At 32.3% G+C, this 25,242-nt stretch overlaps 3 protein-coding genes across 3 annotated transcripts; all 3 read right to left on the reverse strand.

The window, feature by feature from the left end:
- Positions 1-2,506: 2,506 nt before the first annotated feature.
- LOC114747241 (uncharacterized) lies at positions 2,507-2,998 on the reverse strand. Its single transcript, XM_028935539.1, has one exon. The coding sequence runs from the start codon at positions 2,996-2,998 to the stop codon at positions 2,507-2,509; it is 492 nt and encodes a 163-aa protein (XP_028791372.1).
- A 9,821-nt stretch (positions 2,999-12,819) lies between these two features.
- LOC114747242 (uncharacterized) lies at positions 12,820-13,617 on the reverse strand. The gene has a single exon (XM_028935540.1). It carries the CDS (start codon positions 13,615-13,617, stop codon positions 12,820-12,822), a length of 798 nt encoding a protein of 265 aa, XP_028791373.1.
- Positions 13,618-20,484: 6,867 nt separating this feature from the next.
- LOC114747256 (uncharacterized) lies at positions 20,485-21,288 on the reverse strand. Its single transcript, XM_028935554.1, has 2 exons — positions 20,612-21,288; positions 20,485-20,508 (listed from the first exon to the last, which is right to left on the reverse strand). Exon 1 carries the CDS (start codon positions 21,231-21,233, stop codon positions 20,631-20,633), a length of 603 nt encoding a protein of 200 aa, XP_028791387.1. The 5' UTR covers positions 21,234-21,288; the 3' UTR covers positions 20,485-20,508; positions 20,612-20,630.
- Positions 21,289-25,242: the final 3,954 nt, after the last annotated feature.

Raw genomic sequence — 25,242 nt, forward strand, 5'->3', positions numbered from 1 at the left:
ATGGCCAGATTTGATGAACGGGGTTTAAGTATCTAGCAGAAGAGGCTGGTCTCTCAAAATGTAACAAACCAAAGTTTGAATCCTATTAAAAGAGGTGCCTACATTTAGTACCCAATTGTATCTTGAATAATATTGCCATTAGTAGCAAGATATGTGTTTAGCAAAAATAAAGAAATAAATAATACACAACATTATTATAATACGAGATAGTGACTTCTGATTATAAAGTCGCCCAAGTTGAATAGTTTAGTTTAAAAAAAAAAAACAGCATTAAAAGAAACAAGCTAAGTTAGTCAATTAGAGTATAAATCTTTTGAAGCTACACAAAAGTCAGTCAATTATTGGAACCAGTAATCCCAAGAATGTTCATATCTCATTTAGATAGTCTGGATTTGATTTTTTTTAATTCAAAATTACTTTAATGTGTATAGAATCCAAAACAGAGATAATATCTTAACTAGCATTCTTTCAAAACAAATTTTTTTATTTAAAAATAAATAATTAAAAATTTTAAATCTGGATCGTTCAAATTAAATATAGACGGTCTAAATTTGATGAGCTTAGAGTGCTAATCAAGATGTGTACTAATTTTGATTCCGTCAATTATAATTTAATTATGATAAAATAATAACTTCCGTTTGAATGATATATACATCAATGACGAAGAAAACTAATTTCCCATCTATATAAAGAAAATATTCAAAGTAGCATCAAATATCGACGCTGTCCTTAAACTTTACTCCCTCCGTTTCTTATTATAAGAGACATTTGATGCTTATGGCATGTTCCCATATATAAGAGACACTTAAAATTTGTCTCTAGTTTTTTGTATTGATTTCCTATTTTACCCCTATTTATTTTGTCTCCTACTCATATTCTCTCTCCCTCCCACTTCTCTTTCTTTTAATAATTTAATTGTTCTCTCTCATACTCTCTCTCCTTATTAATAGGAGTATTGTTGGAAAAAACATTATACTTTTTACACATTAATTGTCCTAAACTAATTTTAACTGTTTTTTTTATCAACGTAATTTGGTTATTTGTCTCTTATAATAAGGAACGGAGGGAGTAATATTTATCAATCAACTCCCTCAAATTCGTCTTAATTGTCGATCTGGTCCCTCAAGTTTGTGGCAACTTCTAAAATGAAGGAAAACATGCACAATGATAAAAGACTTATTAGAGAAAGAGAGAGCGATGATGAAAAAGCATATTTGGTTTAAATGAAACATGCTCTAAGAAGTTTATAACAATTTAAACATAAAATTTTGATTTTGAATTTGTCTGAATATAGAAATATTTTTGAGAGACTTGTCTCGAATTAGACTCTGACAATGTTTGCATTTAATTCAAATAGTGCGGGCGGGATATCAGATGTTGTATTTTTATTTTAAAAAAAAGAGGGTCTATACAATTATCAGTATGCTTGTCACTTAACTACAAATGCCGGCATGCATTTGCCCATAAGAACGGTCAGATTAATTAAAAGGGAAATGATAGCAATGTATAAGATTAATAATTCCGGCAAAAAAAAATATAACTAGTAATTATTTAGCTCTCGAGAGAAACTGTGTAAATTATGAAGAAAGAGGAAAGAAGAGCTATTGAATGGGTCAAATATGGAAGAGGCCAAAATTTCCACACTTAGACAGACGACTTGCCCGTGAGCAGGACCACCTAGACTTTTGCTCGCTTTTAGTTGGAGGAAAATAATCTCAACTTCATTCCTTTCCAAGTTTTTTTTTTGGTAAGGCCTTTCATAGTTATTTTCAAAAATAGGAGAACAAGTTAACTGTATACATTTAATATTTTAAATTATATCAAGTAGAGTTTAAAGTGCCAATAATATTAGTAATATTAAAGATTTTTATAGAACAAATAACTTATTAAAAAAATTCACATGCCAAGATTTTACTATGGACACAATATATAGCACTGATTAAGTATACAAGTTTCTTTTCTTAAAATTCATGATAATAATTCAATTGAAATTTATATATGAAGTCACTTTATTTTTTTAATGATATTTTTTGCCATCTTATGAGTTGTAACTTGTATAACCTCGTATCAAGGCGTTTTAGACATTTAGAGCTCGATTTATGTATGGATTGATATTTCTTCTGAAAGCCTCACATTTAAGCCTTAGAATTTTGTGTGTATATGTGTTATATAAACAAAATAGAAACTTAAAAGGAAACCAATCTGGACTTAAACCTAGGATTTAAAGATGGAGGATATTGCAAAAGAAGAAAGAAAATTTTTTAGTATAAACAATACAAAAGTGGAACCAAGTAACCTGGAGAACAAGAAGCCAATTGGGAGAGACTTGGATCAATTATTGGCTATCACAAGTTCGTCAAACATAAAAGTGTAATACAAACACAACTCAAGGATTATAGCAATATCAAAATACGATGAATTACGTAAATATATATCATAATATAAAAGGATCCAACCTTTTTCTTTTGAATAATACGGGGCCTACGCCCAAAAAGGATCTAACCTTTTAATTCAGCAAGTTTTCGGCCAGAGCGGTAAAGAGTGGGGTTGGATTTCCAAATAGAACTGATATTATAACGCTGAAACCAATTTTCGCCATTTTGATCAAACCACGAGTGAAAGATGACATCGGTGGCCGCGAGGAGCCTCTTCTTGCCAAGGCCGAAGAGCTTGTGGCTGATGTGATCAAGCTTCTATGACTTTCTAAGCTCATACTTCTTGATGAGCTTGCAGGCTCACCTCTGACCAAGCTTCTTCCCCTGGAAGACGAAGACGAAGAAGACGAACCAACATTGAAATAGCCCCTTTCCCAATTATCCAGAATCAATTTCTTCACACAATACACATGGTAGCAATAGTTCCCGCAAGAGGACACGTAGGACCACCCTCTGAACGGCCCTTTGCTCTGTACTTTTAGATCCTTCCTCTTGCATTTCACACACTTGGAGGGCATTTTGTCCTTAAGAATCAGTGTCACCCTACCATAGGGATCAGACATGGTGCTCTTAAGGTTCATGCAACAAGGGTGCAAGTCAAGCTTGTGTTTGGACTGATCATGATACAGGAATCCTCGAACGTCCCTCCCACAAGCATCGCACAACCGGCGATTCGGTCCGCCGGCAGGTTCCCAGAGGAACTGGAATCTACAGCTACCCATGAATGGGTGGATTCTGGATCTGTCTGTACGGGGAGCCTTGAAACAGTCCTCGTGCAGGACAAAGTGACAATTCATTTCACATGGTACCTAGGGCCAAACCCCAGTTCTTTGCATCCACTACATTCAAATGGATTTGTTACGTCACGTTTCAGCCTCATTGGGTGGTAATGCCGTGGGTGATTCATTGTTTCTCCGAAATCACTTTCTATTTGTCGATGATATTAAGCTTCTACGTTACTTTCATTGGGTTCTTGAGGAGCTCATTATATAGTGTTATTTCTGGTCAACCTTGGCTTCTTGAGCTTATATGTCTCTCTTTTCATACGGTTGTTTCACATACTCAGTCTTTTATTAATGTATTACATACCTTATTCAAAATTCGATATAATTCGGTGTCGAAGATGCCAACAAGTTTCTTCGTATATAAATACGTTACTGATTGTTAGGGCTGATAGCATTATCAGATTAAATAAGCATTTGTACCTAACTGCTCTTTGGCGCTATCATTTCCAATCAATTATATAACTATATATAGTTGACGAAGAAGGTACAGGGGAAATTACTCGTAGCTCTCCATTAAAAAAAAAAAATTAAAATATCAGCAGGTTCTAAGGAATTTAGGTTTTTACAAATTTTATCTATTTGGCTGATAGCTGTGGCGGTTGCGCAGGATCTTATAATACATTGACTTCGGCAAGGAAGGTTGATGACTTGATGTATGTTTTTAATCAACGTAGGCTAATCTATTGACAATCCTGGTTACATTAATTAGTTGACCCAAAGCTAGTTGTTGAAAATTCAATTTGTTCCTAAATATAAGATTTTAATTTACTTTGCATCTAATATTTATCAATTTCAACTGCAAGTAATCTCTATAATGATTGCACATATTAAGAAATTTTCATAAGAGATAGTTTCAATACACATGATTGATTGGGATATTTTAGAGAAGACAACATAAATTTATTATAAATAACTAATTTAACTAATTTTTTAAATATATATAAATTAGTTATCTAACTCTTATATTAAGGACTGGAAATAGTGTGTATATATATGTAAGTCTTTAACTGGGCTCTCTTTTGCAAATTAACTACCCAGAACACGTGAGCACATTCCAATTTCCATGCTCATCTTTTGATGAATATGGAGTGTTCATTTTAATTTGGACCATCCAAATTGATATTGAATGGTTCATATTCAAGTTAAATAATTTTTATATTTAAAATAATTTTTTATTTTTATAGATATATAATTTAAGATAAAGATAATTTTATAACTAACACTACTTAGAAAAATAAATTTTTTATTAAAAAATTTTAAATTAAAAATTTTAAATCTAAGCCACCCAATTTCAAATCATATTTTGAATGGTTTATATTTCAGAGCACATCATATGATAAGCACTAAACAAGGACAACCAAAGCACTAGGTTCGCGCAAGCTAGCCAGTAGCCTAGGGAAGCCAGTTTTGATGCTTGTCGCAGTGATGAGCATCATAAAACTCATTGCTGTGGTGAAATTTATACTATTCCAATATAGTTTTAGTGGTCTAGATTTAATTTTCAACTAATAATTTTTAAATTAAAAAATTATTTTTTAAAACAACTTATAGTTAAAAGATTATATTTATTTTGGATTATCTATTTATTAAAACAACATTTTTAAAAAAAAATGAAAAAATTAAATTTCAGCTGTAAATATGAATGGTTGAAATTTGATAAGTATCAGATGAGCACCAGAACTGATAACCTAGGTTGGGGATTCGACTGGGTCCGTTGGCATGTCCTTGAGTGGAGACAATGAAGTGATACAAGATTCAGAATTAATAATATAAGCAAAAATTTTCCTACCTAATAAATAATTTTAGTATTCCTAATCTCTTTTTAAGGTACACAATGTAGCACAATTGTAGTATTTTAAGTTATTTTATTTATCTGATTTTCTGTTTATGCATTCGAACGATATTCCAGAGAGCTCGATTTACGTACGGATCGATATTTCTTGTCAAAGCCTCGCATTCGAAACTTAAAAATCGTTTATACAAGCACACATACAGAATCAAAATTCAAAAACAAATCAATGTGGACTTAAAACTGAAGTTAAAAGGTGGAGGATGTCCCGCAAAAGAAAACAAAGTGAAGGAAGTTTTATTAGCGTAAACGGTGCCGAGAGAACGCAAAGCCAATTGGCAGCTGAGACTTGGATCAATTATTGGCTATCACAAGTTGATCACACAAAAAGGAGTGATACAAACATAGCTCAAGGATTATAAGCAATTTAAGATAAAAATACCGTTACGCAAAGACACACATATATAATGGATTCAACTTCAACCTTCAATCCAGTAAGTTTTCCACGAGAGAAGCTAACGGTGGAGTTGGATTTCCGAATGGAACTGATATTATAACTCTGAAACCTATTTTCTCCGAAGAGCTTGTGGCTGGTGTGATCGAGCTTCCATCACTTTGCACGCTTCTACTTCTTGATGACTTCACAGTCTCATCGCCGAACCGAGCAGAAGAAGAAGAACCGCCATTGATGAAGGCCGAAGATGTTGTGGCTGATGTGACCCAGCTTCTATCACTTTGCACGCCCCTTCTTCTTGACGAGTTCGCAGCAGTCTCACCTTTGAACCAGCCTTTTCCTCTTCAAGGCCAAGCAGAAGAAGCAACATCGAAATAGCCCCTTTCCCAGTTATGCAGAATCAATTTCTTCACACAATAGACATGGTAACAATACTTTCCAAGAAAGGACACTTACGACCACCCTCTGAACGGCCATCTGTTCTGTACTTTCGGATCATTCCTCTGGCATTTCAGGCACTTGGAGTTGAAGGGCATTTTGCACTTAAGATTCAGCATCATCATCCTATAATAGCCAGCAAACATGGAGCTCTTAAGGTTCATGCAACAATGATGCAAGTCCAGCTTGTGTCTGGACTCATCATGATACATGAAACCTCGTATGCCCATCTGACAAGCATCGCACTGCCGGTGGTTGTGGTGGCCGGGAGTTCCCAGAAAAACTTGAATCCGCAGTCACCCAGGAATGGATGGGTTTTGGGTGGGTCTGAAGGGCGAGCCTTCAAAAAGACCTCGTGAAGGACGAAATCACAATTCTTGGCACATTGGTACCTTGGGCCAAACCCTAGTTCTTTGCATCCACCGCACACAAATGGCTTTCCTTCGTTTCGTTTCAGCCTCATTGGGTGATTATTCTAATGCCGTGGGTGATCCATTGTCTCTCTCCAAAATCACTTTCTCTTTCTATTTCTCACTGAAGAGCTTCTATACCTTGAGACTTTCATCTGGTTCTGGACGAGTTTATATGGTGTTATTTCTGGTCAACCTTAGCTTCTCGAGTTTGTCTCTTTTCGTACTGTTCGTCGCCTCGATTTCTTTCCTCAAGTTTTCAGTTTATTATTAAATCGACTCGCATGTTCGGTCTTTTATTAATGTTTAATGCATGTTTTGAACATGCGTTATATATAAATACACCATTGAGCTGTCATTAAAGAAGCATTCGTACCTGATCATTTCTTTTTCCTTCTTTTTTTTTTTCCCGACGAGGTGTACCTAATCACTTCTAATCAATTATATACTCTATATGGTTGACCAAGAATATATAGGAAAAATTGCCTGTAGGTCTTACGTTAAAAAATTAAATACTAACAGCTTTTAAGGAATTCAATATTTACAAATTTTTCTTGTAAATATAAAATTTTTTTATACACGTCTGTATTTATTTATTTTTTTACTTGAGACCTATAAATAATTTTCATATGTATTTATGATTGATATATGGCAGTCGTTGTGTAGGCTCTTATATTACATTGACTTGGGCAAGGTTGATCATTTCATTTGATAGATGTTTCTTTAATTAACGTGAGTTATTAATCTGTTAACAATCATGGTTAGATTCGTTGAACCAAATTAAATAATACTAAAAATTAACAATACATACGCCCCTGACCCCACACCTATTTACTTATTACACTATGTCGGCTCTTTATAATAACTTATGTAATAAAGTATGTTAAATTAAAAATTCTCTTATTAATAAGATTAACATGTTGGCGTTTTACAGTAATATTTTCATAGATATTGAATAGATCAAATCAACTTATATTGATCTCAGTTTAAAAGCGGCACAATTTGAAATGAATATAAATAATAATATTCCAACTTATCCTATTGATTTTTTTGCTTTTGCGGGCGTATTTGGATGCTCCAAACAGCTCTTTCCCTCATTAACTGTCATATTGATTTCCCCAAAAAAAAAATGCGGAAAAAGATGATTAACGAAAAGGTAAATACTATTTGCGCTAGTGCTTCATTAAATCTTATTGTCTTTTCCTCTAAAATTCATAAAATAAAATTACAAAACAAGAATATAAAAAAATGAAAATGAACTTAAGATCATGACTAATTCATTTTCACATGACATGATCGAGCACTGAAAAATGATAGACGCAAAAAGACACAAAATGCCGTAAAACGCATGACGATCTGATTAATTAATTAGCCGCCAATTATCATATTTGCAAATTATTCATAAAAAAATCTACTTAAAAACATATATTTTCAGAATTATATCGTTCAATAAAACATAATTTTTATTTGGGGAGTCAAATATATCGATCGTATCTGCAAGCAAGGGACTTTATATATATGATGAATTCATTTATCAGTCACCCAAGTTTGAATAGTTTTGTACAGAAAGCCAGAGTTAAGTAAATTATAATGTTTTTGGGCCAGAAGTCAGTCAATGTAATTATATAATTTAGTTATGATTATATTCTTTTAGGTTTGGTTATTATATACCATTCTCTTTCCAGCCGTTTAATTGATATATCCATCGTTGACGAAGAAAAAGGATTTCATCCTATTCCCTCAGTTCCCACATACAAGAGAAGTGACAATGAATTAATTAAATTTCTCAAGTTTGTCTTAGTTACGCGCGTAATCGATTTGGTCCATCAATTTTGTCCCAACTTCCAAGACGAAGGGACAACGAAGAAGAACATGGAAGACTTACCGGAGAAAGAGACGCACGATGACACTGACGTAATGATTCCACTACTGCATAATTTTAATTAACAACTTTATTTATTCTTCACAACGTAATGACTAATTATAATTGTGTATAGTTAATGAAACTTCTGGAGGCGTAATTAAAGTTAGCTCGCAAACCCCACTCACCCCAAATCCATGATACTTCTAACGAGACAACAAATGATTCGAATTGGACATCATACAAAATAAGAAGAGTAGAAGAATTTGGGTCTATATATTGTGTGTTTGTATAGTGTTCATGACAAAAAAAGAAAAATCAAAATGACAGGGGCTCTTAGGATATGAGACAAGGAACATAACATGAAGCAAGCGAATAGGTTCTTGCTTTTCATTATGTATACTTAATTTTGGGAGAATTACAATAAGGTCCTAAGGAAGTAAAATAGTTACTAAAATAATTCGAATAACAACCTAAACAGCATGTAATGACAAGTTTCAAAGTAAGAAATGACAACTTCTGAATTTATTTTGTAATTATTTTTCTTCTTTGAGAACTCATTGTAATTCTGCCATTAATTTTGTATTGATATCCTTTGAGTTTGGCAATATCATGAAAATATCATTCAACGTATTCTACTTTATCATATAGCTAGTGGTCGTGCTAGATGGCGTTGCTAGGAAAACGATTGTTTCCTATTAAAGTGATATACATATATATGTGTGTGCGCGCGCGCGTGCGGGTGAAAGAAAGATTACTTCAAATTATGATGATGTCTCTTATAATATTATTATATAAATTTCTACATGGTTTTTAAACTAACCCCAGGGGATTAGATTGACCACAGAAAAAAGTGTATATAAGTAATCTTAGGTTATCTAAAGTATAAAATTGATGTAAGGACAAATCGTCAAGAGATCAATTGTTTTGTACTGCTAATTGAGACATCATGTACACATGGTCATGAAAAAAAAAAAAAATACATCAAGTGTGAGTGGGAGATATCGGGTTCTATGAAAGATCCAAAAGTAAGGGATTTTGGCAAATATTACATTATTTAATTATCTTTTAATTTATTACTTTTAAAATTCAAATAATGATCCGTAGAGAAAAAGGTGGAAGAGGTTATTCTCTTTTGAAATAACTAAGAAAAAGGCTCCCCGGAAATTCAAGGCTAAGGAGTGTTTGGGATGTTTCAAAAACATTTTAAAAAATTATTTTCATATTAATCAAGATAAAATTATTTTCACATGTTTATTTTAAACTCCATAAAATTATTTCTAAAATCATGGTTTAGTTTTCAGCAAAAGAACCCCTAAACTGCATTATGAAGTTCACTTATATTTAGAAGCTCTACTCTACCTTTCTTTAATTAGCGGCGTATCCTCCAGAAGTTAAGTCCTAGTGGTTCTTTTTTTTTTCCCAAAAAAAAAAGAACGTAATCTGTCTGATTGTCTTGGAAACATGCCAGTTTGAACCGTAAATATGAGGTGGATTTTCTTTAAATCAACGCGAGCTAGTGCTTTAATAATCATGGTCAGATTAGTTGGACCAAAATAAATAACATGAAAAAATAATAATACGTGCACAGCACACATATTCACTTAATTACACAATGTCCGTTGTTCATAATAACTTGTATAGTGCGTATTAAATATGTTAAACTAAAATGTTTTTATTAATGAGATTAACATGTTATTAGCGTTTTACGGCAATATTTTCATAGATGTTGAATACATCAACTTACATTGATCCCACTTTTCTGTGCCAGCATACATTCAGGATTGGATTGTTCAATAAAACAAATTTTATTTGGAGAAGCCAAATATCGATGGGATCTAGGACAAAGTGACTTTATAATGGATTCATTTATTAGTCACCCAAGCTTGAATGGTTTTGTGCAGAAAGCCAGAGTTAATTAAAAGAAACAAGTCAGTCAATTATAATTTTTTAAGCCAGATCAGAAGTCAGTCAATATATTTATAACTTGGTTATGAAACTTTAGAGACTTAATTAATTCAAGTAATTAATCGTTGATCAATACAAGACTGTAAAACTAATTAAAGTTAGCTCACAAACCCCAACTTCCACAATAAATTATTCCAAGCTGATGTCATACGAAATGAGAAGAGTTGAAGACTTTAGGTTTATACTCTGTGTGTGTGTGTGTTTTTAGACGTAAATTTGTACTCTTTTGATCCTAAATATAAGACCTATTTTATAATGTATACACTACAAAATGGGTGACCGGAAGAATAATATGCTAATGACAACATCAAAATGTCACGATATAAGAGTAATTATGCAATTCATACCTTCTGTTCTAAAAAGCAGAACATGAAGAATGCGAATAGAACCTTGCTTTTTATTGGCCCATAAAAGGTGTAATTAAGTCTTTTATTGATATTCTTTGATTTTGACAATATTATAGAGATATAATTCAACGCATGCCAGCTACTTTAGCATATATCCTATGGTTATCCTAAATAGATTGATTTAAAAGTTTTATGCTAGGAAAATGATTGTTCCCTATTAAAGTGATATATGGGCAAAAGGAATATTACTTAAAATTATGTTGACGTCTAAGACGTTCTTTATTATAATTGTGCATTGATATTATACATTTGAGAAAGGCTATTTGACTTCTAGCTCGAGAGGAATTGGGTTAACCATGCAAAAAATGTCTGTAAGTAAATTTAAGACATCTGAATCATAAGATCAATGTACGAACAAATCATCGAGAGATCAATTGCTTTGTATGCAGGAAAAGGATTAACGATATAAGAACACTCAGAGACATCATGTGTCCGTGGTCATGCTAGAGCACTTAAATATGTGAGATTGAAAGGGGAGTTCGTAAAGAGTAAATCCATTCAGAGCGAGTCTAGCAACCATTTACAATAACTTAAAAAGAAGTGATTTCACGTAAATCAAAACAAAACTCTTCATATATTGTAAGATATTTCTAAAAACCTAATTCAATTGGAAAATGTTGGGTTTTATAAAAAATTCACCCGTGATTGATTTGGGTGTATTAGAACCCAAAAAAGAAAATAATATTTATTTCTTATTTTTGAATTTCTTATTTTTAAAATTCAAATAATGACCCATGGACGAAAAAGTGGGAGAGGTTATTCTCTTTAGAAATTCTACCTCCAGTCTTTAATATAAGAACTCGTTTAAATTTTATTTTGATACTAAATATAAGACCTCAATCTATTTTGTCTTTTATATTTATCCATTTTTTTCCAAGATAGTTCTTATGATAATGATAATTCTAATCAATACACCTAATTAGCCAAGATATTTTAGGAAAAACAACACATATTTATTATAAATAACTAATTTAACTTTTTTTAATTTACTCAAATTAGTTAACTAGTTTTTTAAAAACTAAAAGTAGTAACTCATATTATAACCATATATGAGAAAAGGGCTTCCTAGAAATTCAAGCCTAAAACTGCATTATCAGGGAGCAGGACCATTATCATCAAAACCCAATCCCAAAAAACGCAAATCTAAACCGCTATGTGAGATTTGTCGTCGTTGAAGCCCTCAAATCTGATTATTGTCGCAAAAACCAAAGACACCACCATTAAAGATTTAAAAAAAAAGGAACAAAATGACGAAACATTATTATAAAGAGGAAGATTCCGTGAAAGACACACTCCCACCGCCCTGAAGAATCGAAAGAGGAGGAGAGAGAAAAGGCATTATGAGTTTCTTTACGTCTAGAAACTCTTCTCTCCCTTTCTTTAATCTAGTCGTGTATCTGCCGCGTGTAGCATAAGTTGGGTCCCAGTGATTCTTCTTCTTCTTCTTCTTCTTCTTTTAAAAAATTAACTGGATAAGTCGTAGTGATTCTACTTGCGTGTGGTTTTGGAACATGAAGGCAAAAGATCAACGGTTGTTCCCTCTATTTCCATCACTTTCAAAATAAACAAAACTTAGATAATTAAGTTTATATGTTTAATATTTTTACCCAATTAAATTAGATGAAGAGAATTTTTTTTTTGACCATCAGATCAAGGGAATTTCAAAGCGCTAGTAATAGTATTTGTTAATCTATTAAAAAATCCAACACGCCAAGAGGACACAATGTAAGAACTAAATATCTAAGTCTTTTTCATTAAAAATCCATCGAAATCATCCATTTGAGATTTATAATATGCAATTATTTTATCTTTTTAATGATATGTCGTAATCTTATGAGTTCTAGTTTGCAACCTCGTGTCTAGATGGTTTATCACATCCAGAGTTCGATTTACATACAAAACAATATTTCTTCTTGAAGCCTCACATTCGAAACCTGGAATGTTCTTTAAAGCAAAAAAACACAAATTCAAAAAGAAATCAATCTGGACTTAAACCTAAAATTTAAAGGTTGGAGGATCCCGTAAAAGAAAACAAAGTGAAAGAGAGTTTCATTATCATCAGCAAAAACAGTGCAAAAGTACAACCAAGTGCCAACAGAAGACGAACCCAATTGGCAGAGACTTGGATCAATCATCGGTTAACACAAGTTCGTCACACATAATACAAACAAAACTCGAGGATTACGAGCAGTATAAAAATGCCATTACATAAATTATATATGTGTGTGTGTGTGCGTGCGTGTATCATATACTGGAACTGTATCCTTTTGCTTCAATCCAGTAACTTTTCAGCGAGAGCGGTAAAAAGTGGAGTTGGATTTCCAAATAGAACTGATATTATAACGCTGAAACCTATCTTCGCCAGTTTGATCAGTCCACGAGTGAAAGATGATCTTGACGAGCCTCTTCTTGCCAAGGCCAAAGAACTTTTGGCTGACGTGATCGAGCTCGAGCTTGCAGTCTCATCTATGGACAAGTTTCTTCCTCCTGGAGACGAAGAAGAAGAAGAGGGACCAACATTGAAATAGCCATTTTCCCAGTTATCCAGAATCAATTTCTTCACACAACAGACATGGTAACAATAGTTTCCGCAAGAAGACACGTAGGACCACCCTCTGAACGACCCTTTGCTCGGTACTTTTAAATCCTTCCTCTCACATTTCACACACTTGGAGGGCATTTTGTCCTTAAGAATCAGCGTCATCCTATTATAAGGATCGGACATGGTGCTCTTAAGGTTCATGCAACAAGGGTGCAAGTCAAGCTTGTGTTTATACTGATCATGATACACAAACCCTTTAACGTCCCTCCCGCAAGCGTCGCACAATCGGCGGTTCGGTCCGCCGGGAGGTTCCCAGAGAAACTGGAAACTGCAGCTACCCATGAATGGATGGGTTCTGGATGGGTCCGTAGGCCGAGCCTTGAAACAGTCCTCGTGTAGGACAAAGGGACAATCCATTTCACACTGGTACCTAGGGCCAAACCCTAGTTCTTTGCATCCACTGCATTCAAAGGGGTTTGCTACGTCTCGTTCCAGCCTCATTGGGTGGTCATGCCATGGGTGATTCATTATCTCTCCGAAATCACTTTCTATTTGATAATAAGCTTCTACGTTGATACTTCCATTTGGTTCTTGAGCGACGAGCTTATATATATAGTGTTATTACTTGTCAACCTTGGCTTCTTGAGATAGTCTCTCTTTTCATACTGTTCTTGCTCGATACTTTCCTTAAATTTTCAGTTTACTATTTGATCAAGGAAGATATACATTTAGTTATTATTTTATTAATGTATAGATGCCTTAAAAAAAAAACGCTATAATTTGGTGCCGAAGGTGCCTGTAAGTTTCTCCATGTACATGAATACGGTATTGGTCTGTCATGGCTGAGAGCATTGTGAGATATTAAAGAAATATTTATTGCCTATCATCTCTTGGAAGCTATCACTTCCAATCAATTATCGACCTCTGCTTAATTGATTGACATATATAGGTATAGACATGGATGACCGAAAAACAGTCCCTGAGTCTGGGATGAAAATATTAATTACAACAGGTTTTAAGAAATTCAATTTCTTGCAAAGTTATTTATAAATGACGTGATTCAAATTGTAAATATGTAAATTTAAAGTATGAAAATTTTGAAACATATCTATATTCAATTTTCTTAATTGAGATTTATGAGTAATTTTTCCAAATATATATATAATTGATATGTAGTCGTGTTTGTGTCAGCTCTTATGTTATATTATATCTGGACCTATTTGGATAAGCGATGAGAAATATATACTTAAATTATAATTGATTTATAATTATGATTTTGGGAATAGAAGCTGGTATGAAATTTCAGGCTAAAAGTTGATTTTGACATTTTGAGGAGCGTTTGATTTGTTTCGGAGAAAACCATGAGTTTGCCAATAATAATTGATTTTTGATATAAAATCCAAACAGGCAAATCTTCGTTAATGACGGTTGATAACTTGATGCAAGGTTTTAATCAACGCAAGAAAGTAACATTATAATTAATTCATTTATTAGCCACCCAAATGCGAGTACTTTAGTGGGAAAAGCCAGAGTCAAAAGAAACAAGTCAGTCAATTATCAATTTTTTATGCTAATCGGATGTTTCGCAGAAAAGCATAAGATACAAGGAGGAAAGGGATTTGGATATATATCAGGTAATGGGACGCGGTGATAGAAATTACTGGGTGGAAGAATAGTCAAAGTAAATTGATTAAGAATATCTAAACAATTTTATAACTAATATCCATTTTTTAAACGTTTTTTAGTTATTACTCCTCTGGTCTTTACTATAAGGCCTATTTAACTAACTTGATTAGATTAAGAAAGTTAGCTAAGTTAGTTAATTATAAGAAATATGGTATGTTTTTTCTAAAACATCATAATCATCTTTCTTAATATTCTCCCTCCCTCACTTACTTGATTATGGTTGAGAGAATATCTATAGGAGTAATTTAGAAAAAAATTGATAAATATAAGAAATATGTCTTATATTTAGGACCAAAATTAACTTAACAATCAGGTCATATGTTAAGCATTGGAGGAGTATTTCTTATCAATGTTTCATAACTGATAAATAATATGTTGCTTACTTCAGACGCTATATGATAAATACAATGTATGAAAAAATGTGTGAAATATAAAAACATTCCTAATCTCTTTTTTCTTCTTTTGTAATTTTTTAATATACTCTTTTTTTCCTTTTTTGTTATATCAATATATTTTAAACTTTGGTCTGCGTTCAAGAATCGTGCTTCGCTCTCCTATCCATTTGTCTCCTTGTGGGATGAAAATGATCATTTTTAAAATTTTATTTGTTACTTTGGAGGAATATCTGCTTATGTGTGAATTGAAGAAATTTTAATATGTATGGACACACAAATCAAGGAGAAAATTTTAGGAGCACATTTTTATTTATGTACAGGTATATTTTTCTTTTCAGTTATCCAATTAATATCGATATATGATTTCTTTTAAAAAATAACATCAAAATATATTTCTGGCCAAAAAAGTCAAAATATGATTTAAAATTGATAATTAGCTAAAATTGCCTAACTGATGAATAACTAATGTATAGGAAAATGTGTTAGATTAAAAATATTCCTACCTTTTTTACATCAAAATATATTTCAAATTTTATCTATGTTCCTTCCGACCCTGATTATCTGAACATGTTCGGAAAAGCACATATTTCACCTCCAAAAAAAATTGTCATAAAATTAGTTTTTTTATTTTATTCAATATCTTTCTTTGTTTTTTTTTTTTTCATTTGATATACCAAACAAGTGAATCAAAGTGGGACCTTTATCGTTGGGTGTCAAACGCTGTAACCATCTAATCCCAAAGCAATCCATTCCCAGAAAAACTTGAATCGGCAGTCACCCATGAATGGATGGGTTTTGGGTGGGTCTGAAGGGCGAGCCTTGAAACAGACCTCGTGAAGGACGAAATCACAATTCTTGGCACATTGGTACCTTGGACCAAACCCTAGTTCTTTGCATCCACTGCACAAAAATGGCTTTCCTTCGTTTCGTTTCAGCCTCATTGGGTGATTATCCTGATGCCGTGGGTGATCCATTGTCTCTCTCCAAAGTCACTTTCTATTTCTATTTCTCATTGACAAGCTTCTGTACCTTGAGACTTTCATCTGGTTCTTGACTAGTTTATATAGCGTTATTTCTGGTCAACCCAGCTTACCTTCTCGAGTTTATGTCTCTTTTCGTACTGTCCGTTGCCTCAATATTTTTTTTTCCTCAATTTTTCAGTTTACTATTAAATCGACTGGCATGTTTAGTCTTTTATAAATGTTTAATTCATGTTTTGAAAATACGTTATATATAAATGCACTATTGATCTGTCATTAAAGAAGCATTTGTACACAATCACTTCTTACCTAATCACTTTTTTTTTTTTGATGAGGTGTAACTAATCACTTCTAACCAATTATGTACTATATATTGTTGACGAAGAAAATATAGGGAAAATTGCCCGTAGGTCTCACGTTAAAAAATTAAATACTAACAGCTTTTAAGGAAGTCAATATTTATAAATTTTGCTTGTAAATATGAAAATTTTTATACATATCTGTATTTATTTTTTTTCACTTTAGACCTATAAATAAATTTCATATGTGTATATGATTGACATATAGCAGTCGTTGTGTAGGCCCTTAAATTGCATTGACTTGGGCAAGGAAGGTTGATCATTTCGTTCGATAGATGTTTTTTTTTTTTTTAATCCACGCGAGTTAGTAATCTATTAATAATCATGGTTAGATTCGTTGAAACAAAATAAATAATACTAAAAAATAACAATACATACACCCCACACCTATTTACTTATTACACTATGTCGGCTCTTTATAATAACTTATGTAATAAAGTATGTTAAATTAAAAATTCTCTTATTAATGAGATTAACATGTTGTTAGCGTTTTACGTCAATTTTTTCATAGATATCGAATAGATCAAATCAACTTACGTTAATCTCACTTTAAAAGTGACACAATTTGAAATGAATATAAATAATAATGTTCCAATTTATCCTATTGATTTTTTCGCTTTTGCAGGCGTATTTGGATGCTCCAAACAACTTCCCCCCCTCATTAATTGTTATATTGATTTCCAAAACAAATGCAGAAAAAGAAATTAACAAAAAGGTAAATACTATTTTCACTAATGCTTCATTATATCTCATTGTCTTTTCCTCTAAAATTCATAAAATAAAATTACAAAACAAGAATATAAAAACATGACAATGGACGTAAGATCATGACTATTCAATTTCAGTGGACATGATCGAGCACTGAAAAATGATAGAAGCAAAAAGACACAAAATGCCGAAAACCATATGCATGACACTCTGATTAATTAATTAGCCGCCAATTATCATATTTGCAAATTATTCATAAAAGTCTGCTTAAAAAATATATATTTTCAGAATTATATCGTTCAATAAAACATAATTTTTATGTGGAGAGTTAAATATATCGATGGGATCCACAAGAAAGTGACTTTATATATAAGGAATTCATTTATCAGTCATTCAAGTTTGAATAGTTTTGTACAGAAAGCAAGAGTTAAGTAAATTATGATGTTCTTGGGCCAGAAGTCAGTCAATATAATTATATAATTTAGTTATGATTATATTCTTTTAGGTTTGGTTATTATATATTATCCTCTTTCCAGCCGTTTAATTGATATATCCATCGTTGACGAAGAAAAAGGACTCAATCTTGCTCCCTCAGTTCCCACATACAAGAGAAGTGACAATGAAGTAATTAAATTTATCAATAAATTAAATTTCTCAAGTTTGTCTTAGTTACGTTATCGATTTGGTCCATCAATTTTATCCCAACTTCCAAGACGAAGGGACAACGAAGGACAACATAGAAGACTTACGGGAGAAAGACACGCGTCATGATTTTAAAAAAACAAAAGAACCAGAGATGATTAGGTCGACAGTAATCCCTGACATAATGATTCCACTACTACATAATTTTAATTAACAATTTTATTTATCCTTCAAAACGTAAAGACTAATCGTAATTAAAGTTAGCTCGCAAACCCCACTCATCCCAAATCTATGATACCTCTCACCACTACAACAAATTATTTGAATTGGACATCATATAAAATAAGAAGAGTAGAAAAAATTGGGTCTATATATTGTGTGTTTAAATTGTATAGTAAGATATAAGAGAAAGTACATAACATGAAGCAAGTGAATAGATTCTTGCTTTTCATTAGGTATAATTAATTTTTTATTGATATTCTTTGACTTTAACAATATCATGAAAATATCATTCAACGTGTTCCACTTTATCATAGTGGTCATGTTAATTAGATGGCGTTGCTAGGAAAACGATTGCTTACTGTTAAAGTAATATATATATATATATATATGTATGTGTGAGTGAAAGGAAGATTGCTTGAAATTAAGACGATGTCTCCTATAATATTATTTATAAATTTCATAATCGTGGATATTCTATCTGCGACAAAGGCTATATACCATAGAAAAAGGTGTATGTAAATAAATTTAGGATGTCTAAAATATAAAATTGCTGCAAGCACAAATCGTCAAGAGAACAATTTTCTCGTACTGTTAACCGAGACATCATGTGCCCGCCATCATGATGGGGCGCTTAATATGAAATAGGAAGGGGAGCATTTGTAAAAAATAAATCCATCAATTATGAATAGGAGATATTGGGTTCTATGAAAGATCCACAACTAAGGGATTTTGGTGTACTAAAGACCAAAACGAAAAAATAATATTTATTTATCTAATTATTTTTTAATTTATTATTTTTAAAATTCAAATACTGATCCGTAGAGGAAAAAGTGGGAGACGTTATTGTCTTTTGAAATAACTGAGAAAAAGGCTTCCTGGATATTCAATAACTAAATTAACTATTCAGCTAGACCTAGCACAATACTGTTCTCAGATAAAAATATAATGAGTTTTAAGAAATTTGATTTCTTACAAATTTATTTATAAATGACGTGACTTGTAAATATGTAAATTTAAGTATGAAAATTTTAAAACATATCTGTATTCAATTTTCTTACTTGGGAGTTATGCGTAATTTTTCCAAACACACATATATAATTGATATATAGTCGTGTTTGTGTCAGCTCTGACGTTATATGATGTTATATATGGAATGGACCTATTTGGATAAGCGATGAGAAAATAATTTTTTAAATAAAATTGATTTATAATTAACAGAAGCTGGTATGAAATTTCAGTCTAAAAGTTGATTTTGACATTGTAAGGATTGTTTGATTTGTTTTGAAGAAATCCATCAGTTTGCCACAATAATTGATTTTTGATACAAAATCTCCAAACAGGCAAATCTTTGTCAGGCAAGGTTGATAATAACTTGATGCATGGTTTTAGTCAACGCAAGAAAAGTGACTTTATAATTAGTTCATAGCCACCCAAATGTTAATAGTTTAGTGGGAAAAGCCAGAGCTAAAAAACAAGTCAGTCAATTATGGATTTTTTTACGCTAACAGGATACTTCCCAGAAAAGCAGAAGATAGAAGGAGGAAAGGGATTTGGATATATATGAGGCATTGGGAGGTGAAGATAGAAACTAAGGGATGGAAGAATAGTCAAAGTAAATTTACTTTTCAGTTAGACACAGCACAACACTGCATTATGAGGTTCACTTGCATCTAGAAACTCTTATCTCCCTTTCTTTAATTAGTAGCGTATCCTCCGCGGATAGCATAAGTTGAGTCCTAGTGGTTCTTATTTCTTGGGAAAAAAGGAACTGGATAAGTCGTAGTGATTCTACTTGCGTGTGGTTTTGGAACATGAGGCAAAAGATCAACGGTTGTTCTCTCTATTTCCATCACTTTAAAAATAAACAAAACTTAGGACATTTAATTGTATATGTTTAATATTTGTTTATCCAACTAAATTAGATCAAGAGAATTTTAAAGTGCTAATAATAGCTTTTGTTACAGAATAAATAATTTATAAAAATTCCACAGCCATGATGAGGACACAATATAATACTAAATATCTGGGTCTCTTTTTTTCTCTGGCTAAAAAAATATCCAAGTCTTTTCATTAAAAATCCATCGAAATCATCATTTGAAATTTATAATATTAAACCTTTTTGTAATGATTTTCGTAATCTTATGAGTTATAATTTGCGACTTCGTCTCCAGATAGTTTTCACATTAAAGAGTCTCACATACATTCGAAACCTAGAATGTTCTTTTACACATAAAAAACAAATTAAAGAAGAAATCAATCTGGACTTGAACCTAAAATTTAACGGATGGAGGATCCAGTGAAGGAAAACAAAATGAAAGAAAGTTTTATTAGCAAAAACAGTGCAAAAGTACAACCAAGTGCCAAGAGAACACGAAGCCAATTGGCGGATACTTGGATAAATCATCAGCTATCACAAGTTCGTCACACCTAAAAGAGTAATCCAAACAACTCAAGGATTACGATCAATATAAAAATGCCACTACGTAAATTATATACATACATATGTACATATGTATAACATGTACCCGACCTGGATCTATCAAAAACCTTTAATCCAGTAAGCTTTCAGCTAGAGCAGTAAACAGTGGAGTTGGATTCCCGAATAGAACTGATATTATAACGCTGAAACCTATCTTCGCCAGTTTGATCAGCCCACGAGTGAGAGATGATCTCGAGGAGCCTCTCCTTGCCAAGGCCAACGAACTTTTGGTTGATGTGATCGAGGTTGAGCTTGCAGTCTCATCTATAGACAAGTTTCTTCCTCTAGGAGACGAAGAGGAACCAACATTGAAATAGCCACTTTCCCAGTTATCCAGAATCAATTTCTTCACACAATAGACATGGTAACAATAGTTTCCGCAAGAAGACACGTAGGACCACCCTCTGAACGACCCTTTGCTCGGTACTTTTAAATCCTTCCTCTCACATTTCACACACTTGGAGGGCATTTTGTCCTTAAGAATCAGCGTCATCCTATTAGAAGGATCAGACATGGTGCTCTTAAGGTTCATGCAACAAGGGTGCAAATCCAGCTTGTGTTTGTATTGATCATGATACACAAACCCTCTAACGTCCCTCCCGCAAGCGTCGCACAATCGGCGGTTCGGTCCGCCGGGAGGTTCCCAGAGAAACTGGAATCTGCAGCTACCCATGAATGGATGGGTTCTGGATTGGTCCGTAGGGCGAGCCTTGAAACAGTCCTCGTGTAGAACAAAGGGACAATCCATTTCACACTGGTACCTAGGGCCAAACCCTAGTTCTTTGCATCCACTGCATTCAAATGGGTTTGCTTCGTCTCGTTCCAGCCTCATTGGGTGGTCATGCCATGGGTGATTCATTGTCTCTACGAAATCACTTTCTATTTGATAATAAGCTTCTACGTTGATACTTCCATTTGGTTCTTGATCGATGAGCTTATATATATGGTGTTATTTCTTGTCAACCTTGGCTTCTTGAGATAGACTCTCTTTCATACTGTTCCTGCTTAGTACTTTCCTCGAATTTTCAGTTTACTATTTGATCAAGGAACATATACATATATATATTCATTATTTTATTAATGCATAGTATGCCTTAAAAATACGCTATAATTTGGTGCCGAAGGTGCCTGTAAGTTTCTCACATATATGGATACAGTATTGGTCTGTCATGGCTGAGAGCATTGTGAGATATTAAAGAAACATTTGTCGCCTATCGTCTCTTGGGCGCTATCACTTCCAATCAATTGTAGACCTCTGCTTAATTAATTGGCATATATAGGCATAGACATGGATGACGAAGAATATATAGGAAAAAGAGTCCATGAGTCTCGGATGAAAATATTAATTACCAGAGGTTTTAAGAAATTCAATTTCTTACAAATTTATTTATAAATGACGTGATTCAAATAGTAAATATGTAAAGGATGAAATTTTTGAAACATATTTTAAAAGTTGATCTTGACATTTTAAGGAGTGTTCGATTTTGTTTTGACGAAAACCATGAGTTTGCCAATAATAATTGATTTTTGACAGAAAATCCAAACGGGCAAATCTTCGAGAATGATGGTTGATAACTTGACGCAAGGTTTCAATCAACGAAAGAAAGTGACTTTATAATTAATTCATTTATTAGCCACCCAAATGTAATTAGTTTAGTGGGAAAAGCCACAGTTAAAAGAAACAAGTCAGTCAATTATAAATTTTTTACGCGGATCGGATGTTTCGCAGAAAAGCAGAAGATACAAGGAGGAAAGGGATTTGGATATATATGGGGTGATGGGAGGCGGTGATAGAAATTAAGGGAGGGAAGAATAGTCAAAGTAAATTGATCAAGTACAGATGATATCTAACTAATCTTATAAGTTATAACTAATCTCAATTTTTTAAAAATTTTTAAAAGTTTTTTAGTTATTATTTTCTTATCAGTGTTTCATAACTGATAAATAATATATTGCTTACTTTAGATGCTATATGATATATAATTATATAATGTATGAAAGAAATGTGTGAAACATAAAAAGACTCCTAATCCCTTTTTTCTTCTTTCGTAATTTTTTAATATACTCTTTTTTCCCCTTTTTGTTATATCAATATATTCTAAACTTCGGTTGACGTTCAAGAATTTTGCTCTGCTCTCCTCTCCCTTTGCCTCCTTGTGGGATGAAAATGATCGTATAAAATTTTATTTGTTGCTTTGGAGGAATATCTGTTCATGTGTGAATTGAAGAAATTTTAATACTTATAGACACACGAATCAAAGACAAAATTTTAGGAGCACATTTTTTATTTGTGTACATATATATTTTTCTTTTCGGTTATCCAATTATTATCGATATATAATTTTTTTAAAAATAATATCAAATTATGGTCCTGGCAAAAAAAAATCAACATATGATTTAAAATTGATAATTCGCTAAAATTCCCTAACTGATGAATAACTAATATATAGGAAAATGTGTCAGATCCAAAATATTCCTACCTTTTTTATATCAAAATATATTTCAAATTTTATCTATGTTCCATCCCCCCCCCCTTATTATTTGAACATGTTCTGAAAAGCATATATTTCACCCCAAAAAAATTGTTATAAAATTATTATTTTTTCATTTTATTCAATATCTTTCTTTTCTTTGTTTTTTTTTAATTCCATCATACCAAGCTAGTGGATCAAAATGGTGGGATCTTTATGGTTGGGTGTCAAACGTGGTAACCATCTGATCCCAAAGCGATCCATTTTATAGCGATTAATAAGTTCTATAATGCTATGAATAAGTTTGATATAACAATTAACAATAGTTTTTTCAAGAAATTCAAAAAATAGTATTCTTATAACTTAAGTAACCCAGTTAACGGGTCAAATTAACAACTCTCGTAGTGTCATTAATAAAATTTTCCTATGAAAGCTAATGTTTTTAATATCAGCTCTCTATGAAGGTTGTATAACAAAATTGTCCCATTTATTAAGCAATCACTAAGGTTATGAAAGTTTTTAATATCATTATATGACTTGTTATTAGAGTTATTAATGATGTTATAAGAGTTGTTAATATCGTTACATGACTTGTAACATGATTTGTTAACCAAGTTACTAGATTACTAAAGTTACAAAAATGCCTCTTTTTGAATTTTAAAAAAACCTGTTATTAAATGCTATATCAAACTTGTTAATAGTATCACAGAAATTATTAATTAACTGCGTTACTAAATTTATAAAAAGTCACTTTTTGAATTCCTTAGAAAATCAGTTATTAACTGCTATAATGAATTTGTTAAAAGTATTAAAAAAAACTTATTAATCGCATTACCAGACTTAAAAAAACTTTCAAAACAATAGTTACCAGCCGCCAGAGGCTGGAGCTCTAATGACCAAGGACCCTAGAGCTCTAGCAAGGATATTTGGTGTTTGGTCATTCCAACAAATTTGCAAATCCCAATTTGGTCACCTATACCTAAACTAAAACTTTGCTTATTTGGATGACCATTTGACGATTTCATCATTTAACTGTCATTTTTTCATGTCTTTTTCCCTTCTTTTAATTGATAGCAAATAAAATAGAATAATTGTAAAGCTCAATAACATATAAACATATCAAATGAAGATATTGAAAAATACGAAACACTACTGAGTAAGTATACTATCGATCAATTAACTTATTGTGTGAACAAAATCATTCATAGAAAAATTTACTTAAAATTCTCATATTTTCAGTTTTAGATTGTTCAATTAAAAATACTCTAAAGGACTCGAGACGACTAATTTTTACTGTCTCAGCTAGCTGTATGAATTATGGCTTCACACAGTTCACACAATCAAAAACAGATTTAAGTTTCTCATAATGATCACTGATTCAAAACTGTGCTGTGATCTATATGATCCAACTGGTGCTCATGCACATATCACAAACAACCTCGAGAGTCGAGAATCATAAATTCAAAGACCAAGTGTCCCCATAGGGAAACAAGCTGTATTTATCTTTGCAGGTGGATATGGCATAAAAATGGTCAAAATACCCACACAGTACCATCAATAGCACAGGTCACCATGCATTGTTAATCATCATTTTAAGACATCCCAGTAGTGAGTGATAATCCAGAATGATTTTCTTCAAGAAAGCAGAAGCAAGATGCTGCGTCTATTCGGAGATATATAGATATGTAAATAAATAAAATGGAAGCAATCAATAGGATATACAAGTCTTGGTTTCAAATTAATGCCGAACGAGGATATTACAAGGTTCAACAAATTTGAGTTTTCATGCTTGTAAATAAATCTTCCTTTTGTCGATATATCACTTTAACAGCAAAAAATCATTTTCCTACCATAACACTTTTAAATTAATGTATCTAAGATAATCATAGTATATGTTGAATTATATCTCTATAATATTGTTAAAGTTAAAGAATATCGATAAATAAATTAATTACACCTTTAACTCACATAGCAATAAAAAACAAGGTTCTATTCACTTGCTTCAAGTTCTGCTCTTTAGAAAAGAAGATATGAATTGCATAATTACTTTTGTAAAAAAGAAGAAGAGAGAATTGCATAATTACTCTTATATCGTGTCGTTTTGATTTTGCCATTAACATATTACAAATTTAAGTCTAGACAAACCCACAGTATAAACCTAAATTCTTCGACTCTTAAGTAAATTTGGGATGTCTAAATCAATGTACGAAC

This window comes from Neltuma alba, unplaced genomic scaffold (assembly GCF_004799145.2).
Source record: "Neltuma alba isolate B1F8T4 unplaced genomic scaffold, ASM479914v2 tig00005273_pilon, whole genome shotgun sequence".
NCBI lineage: Eukaryota > Viridiplantae > Streptophyta > Magnoliopsida > Fabales > Fabaceae > Neltuma > Neltuma alba.

Bases quoted from the DNA above. Each gene is read 5' to 3' on its own strand.
- LOC114747241 (XM_028935539.1), bottom strand. From the start codon at position 2,998: ATGTCTGATCCCTATGGTAGGGTGACACTGATTCTTAAGGACAAAATG.
- LOC114747242 (XM_028935540.1), bottom strand. From the start codon at position 13,617: ATGAATCACCCATGGCATGACCACCCAATGAGGCTGGAACGAGACGTA.
- LOC114747256 (XM_028935554.1), bottom strand. From the start codon at position 21,233: ATGGGTAGCTGCAGATTCCAGTTTCTCTGGGAACCTCCCGGCGGACCG.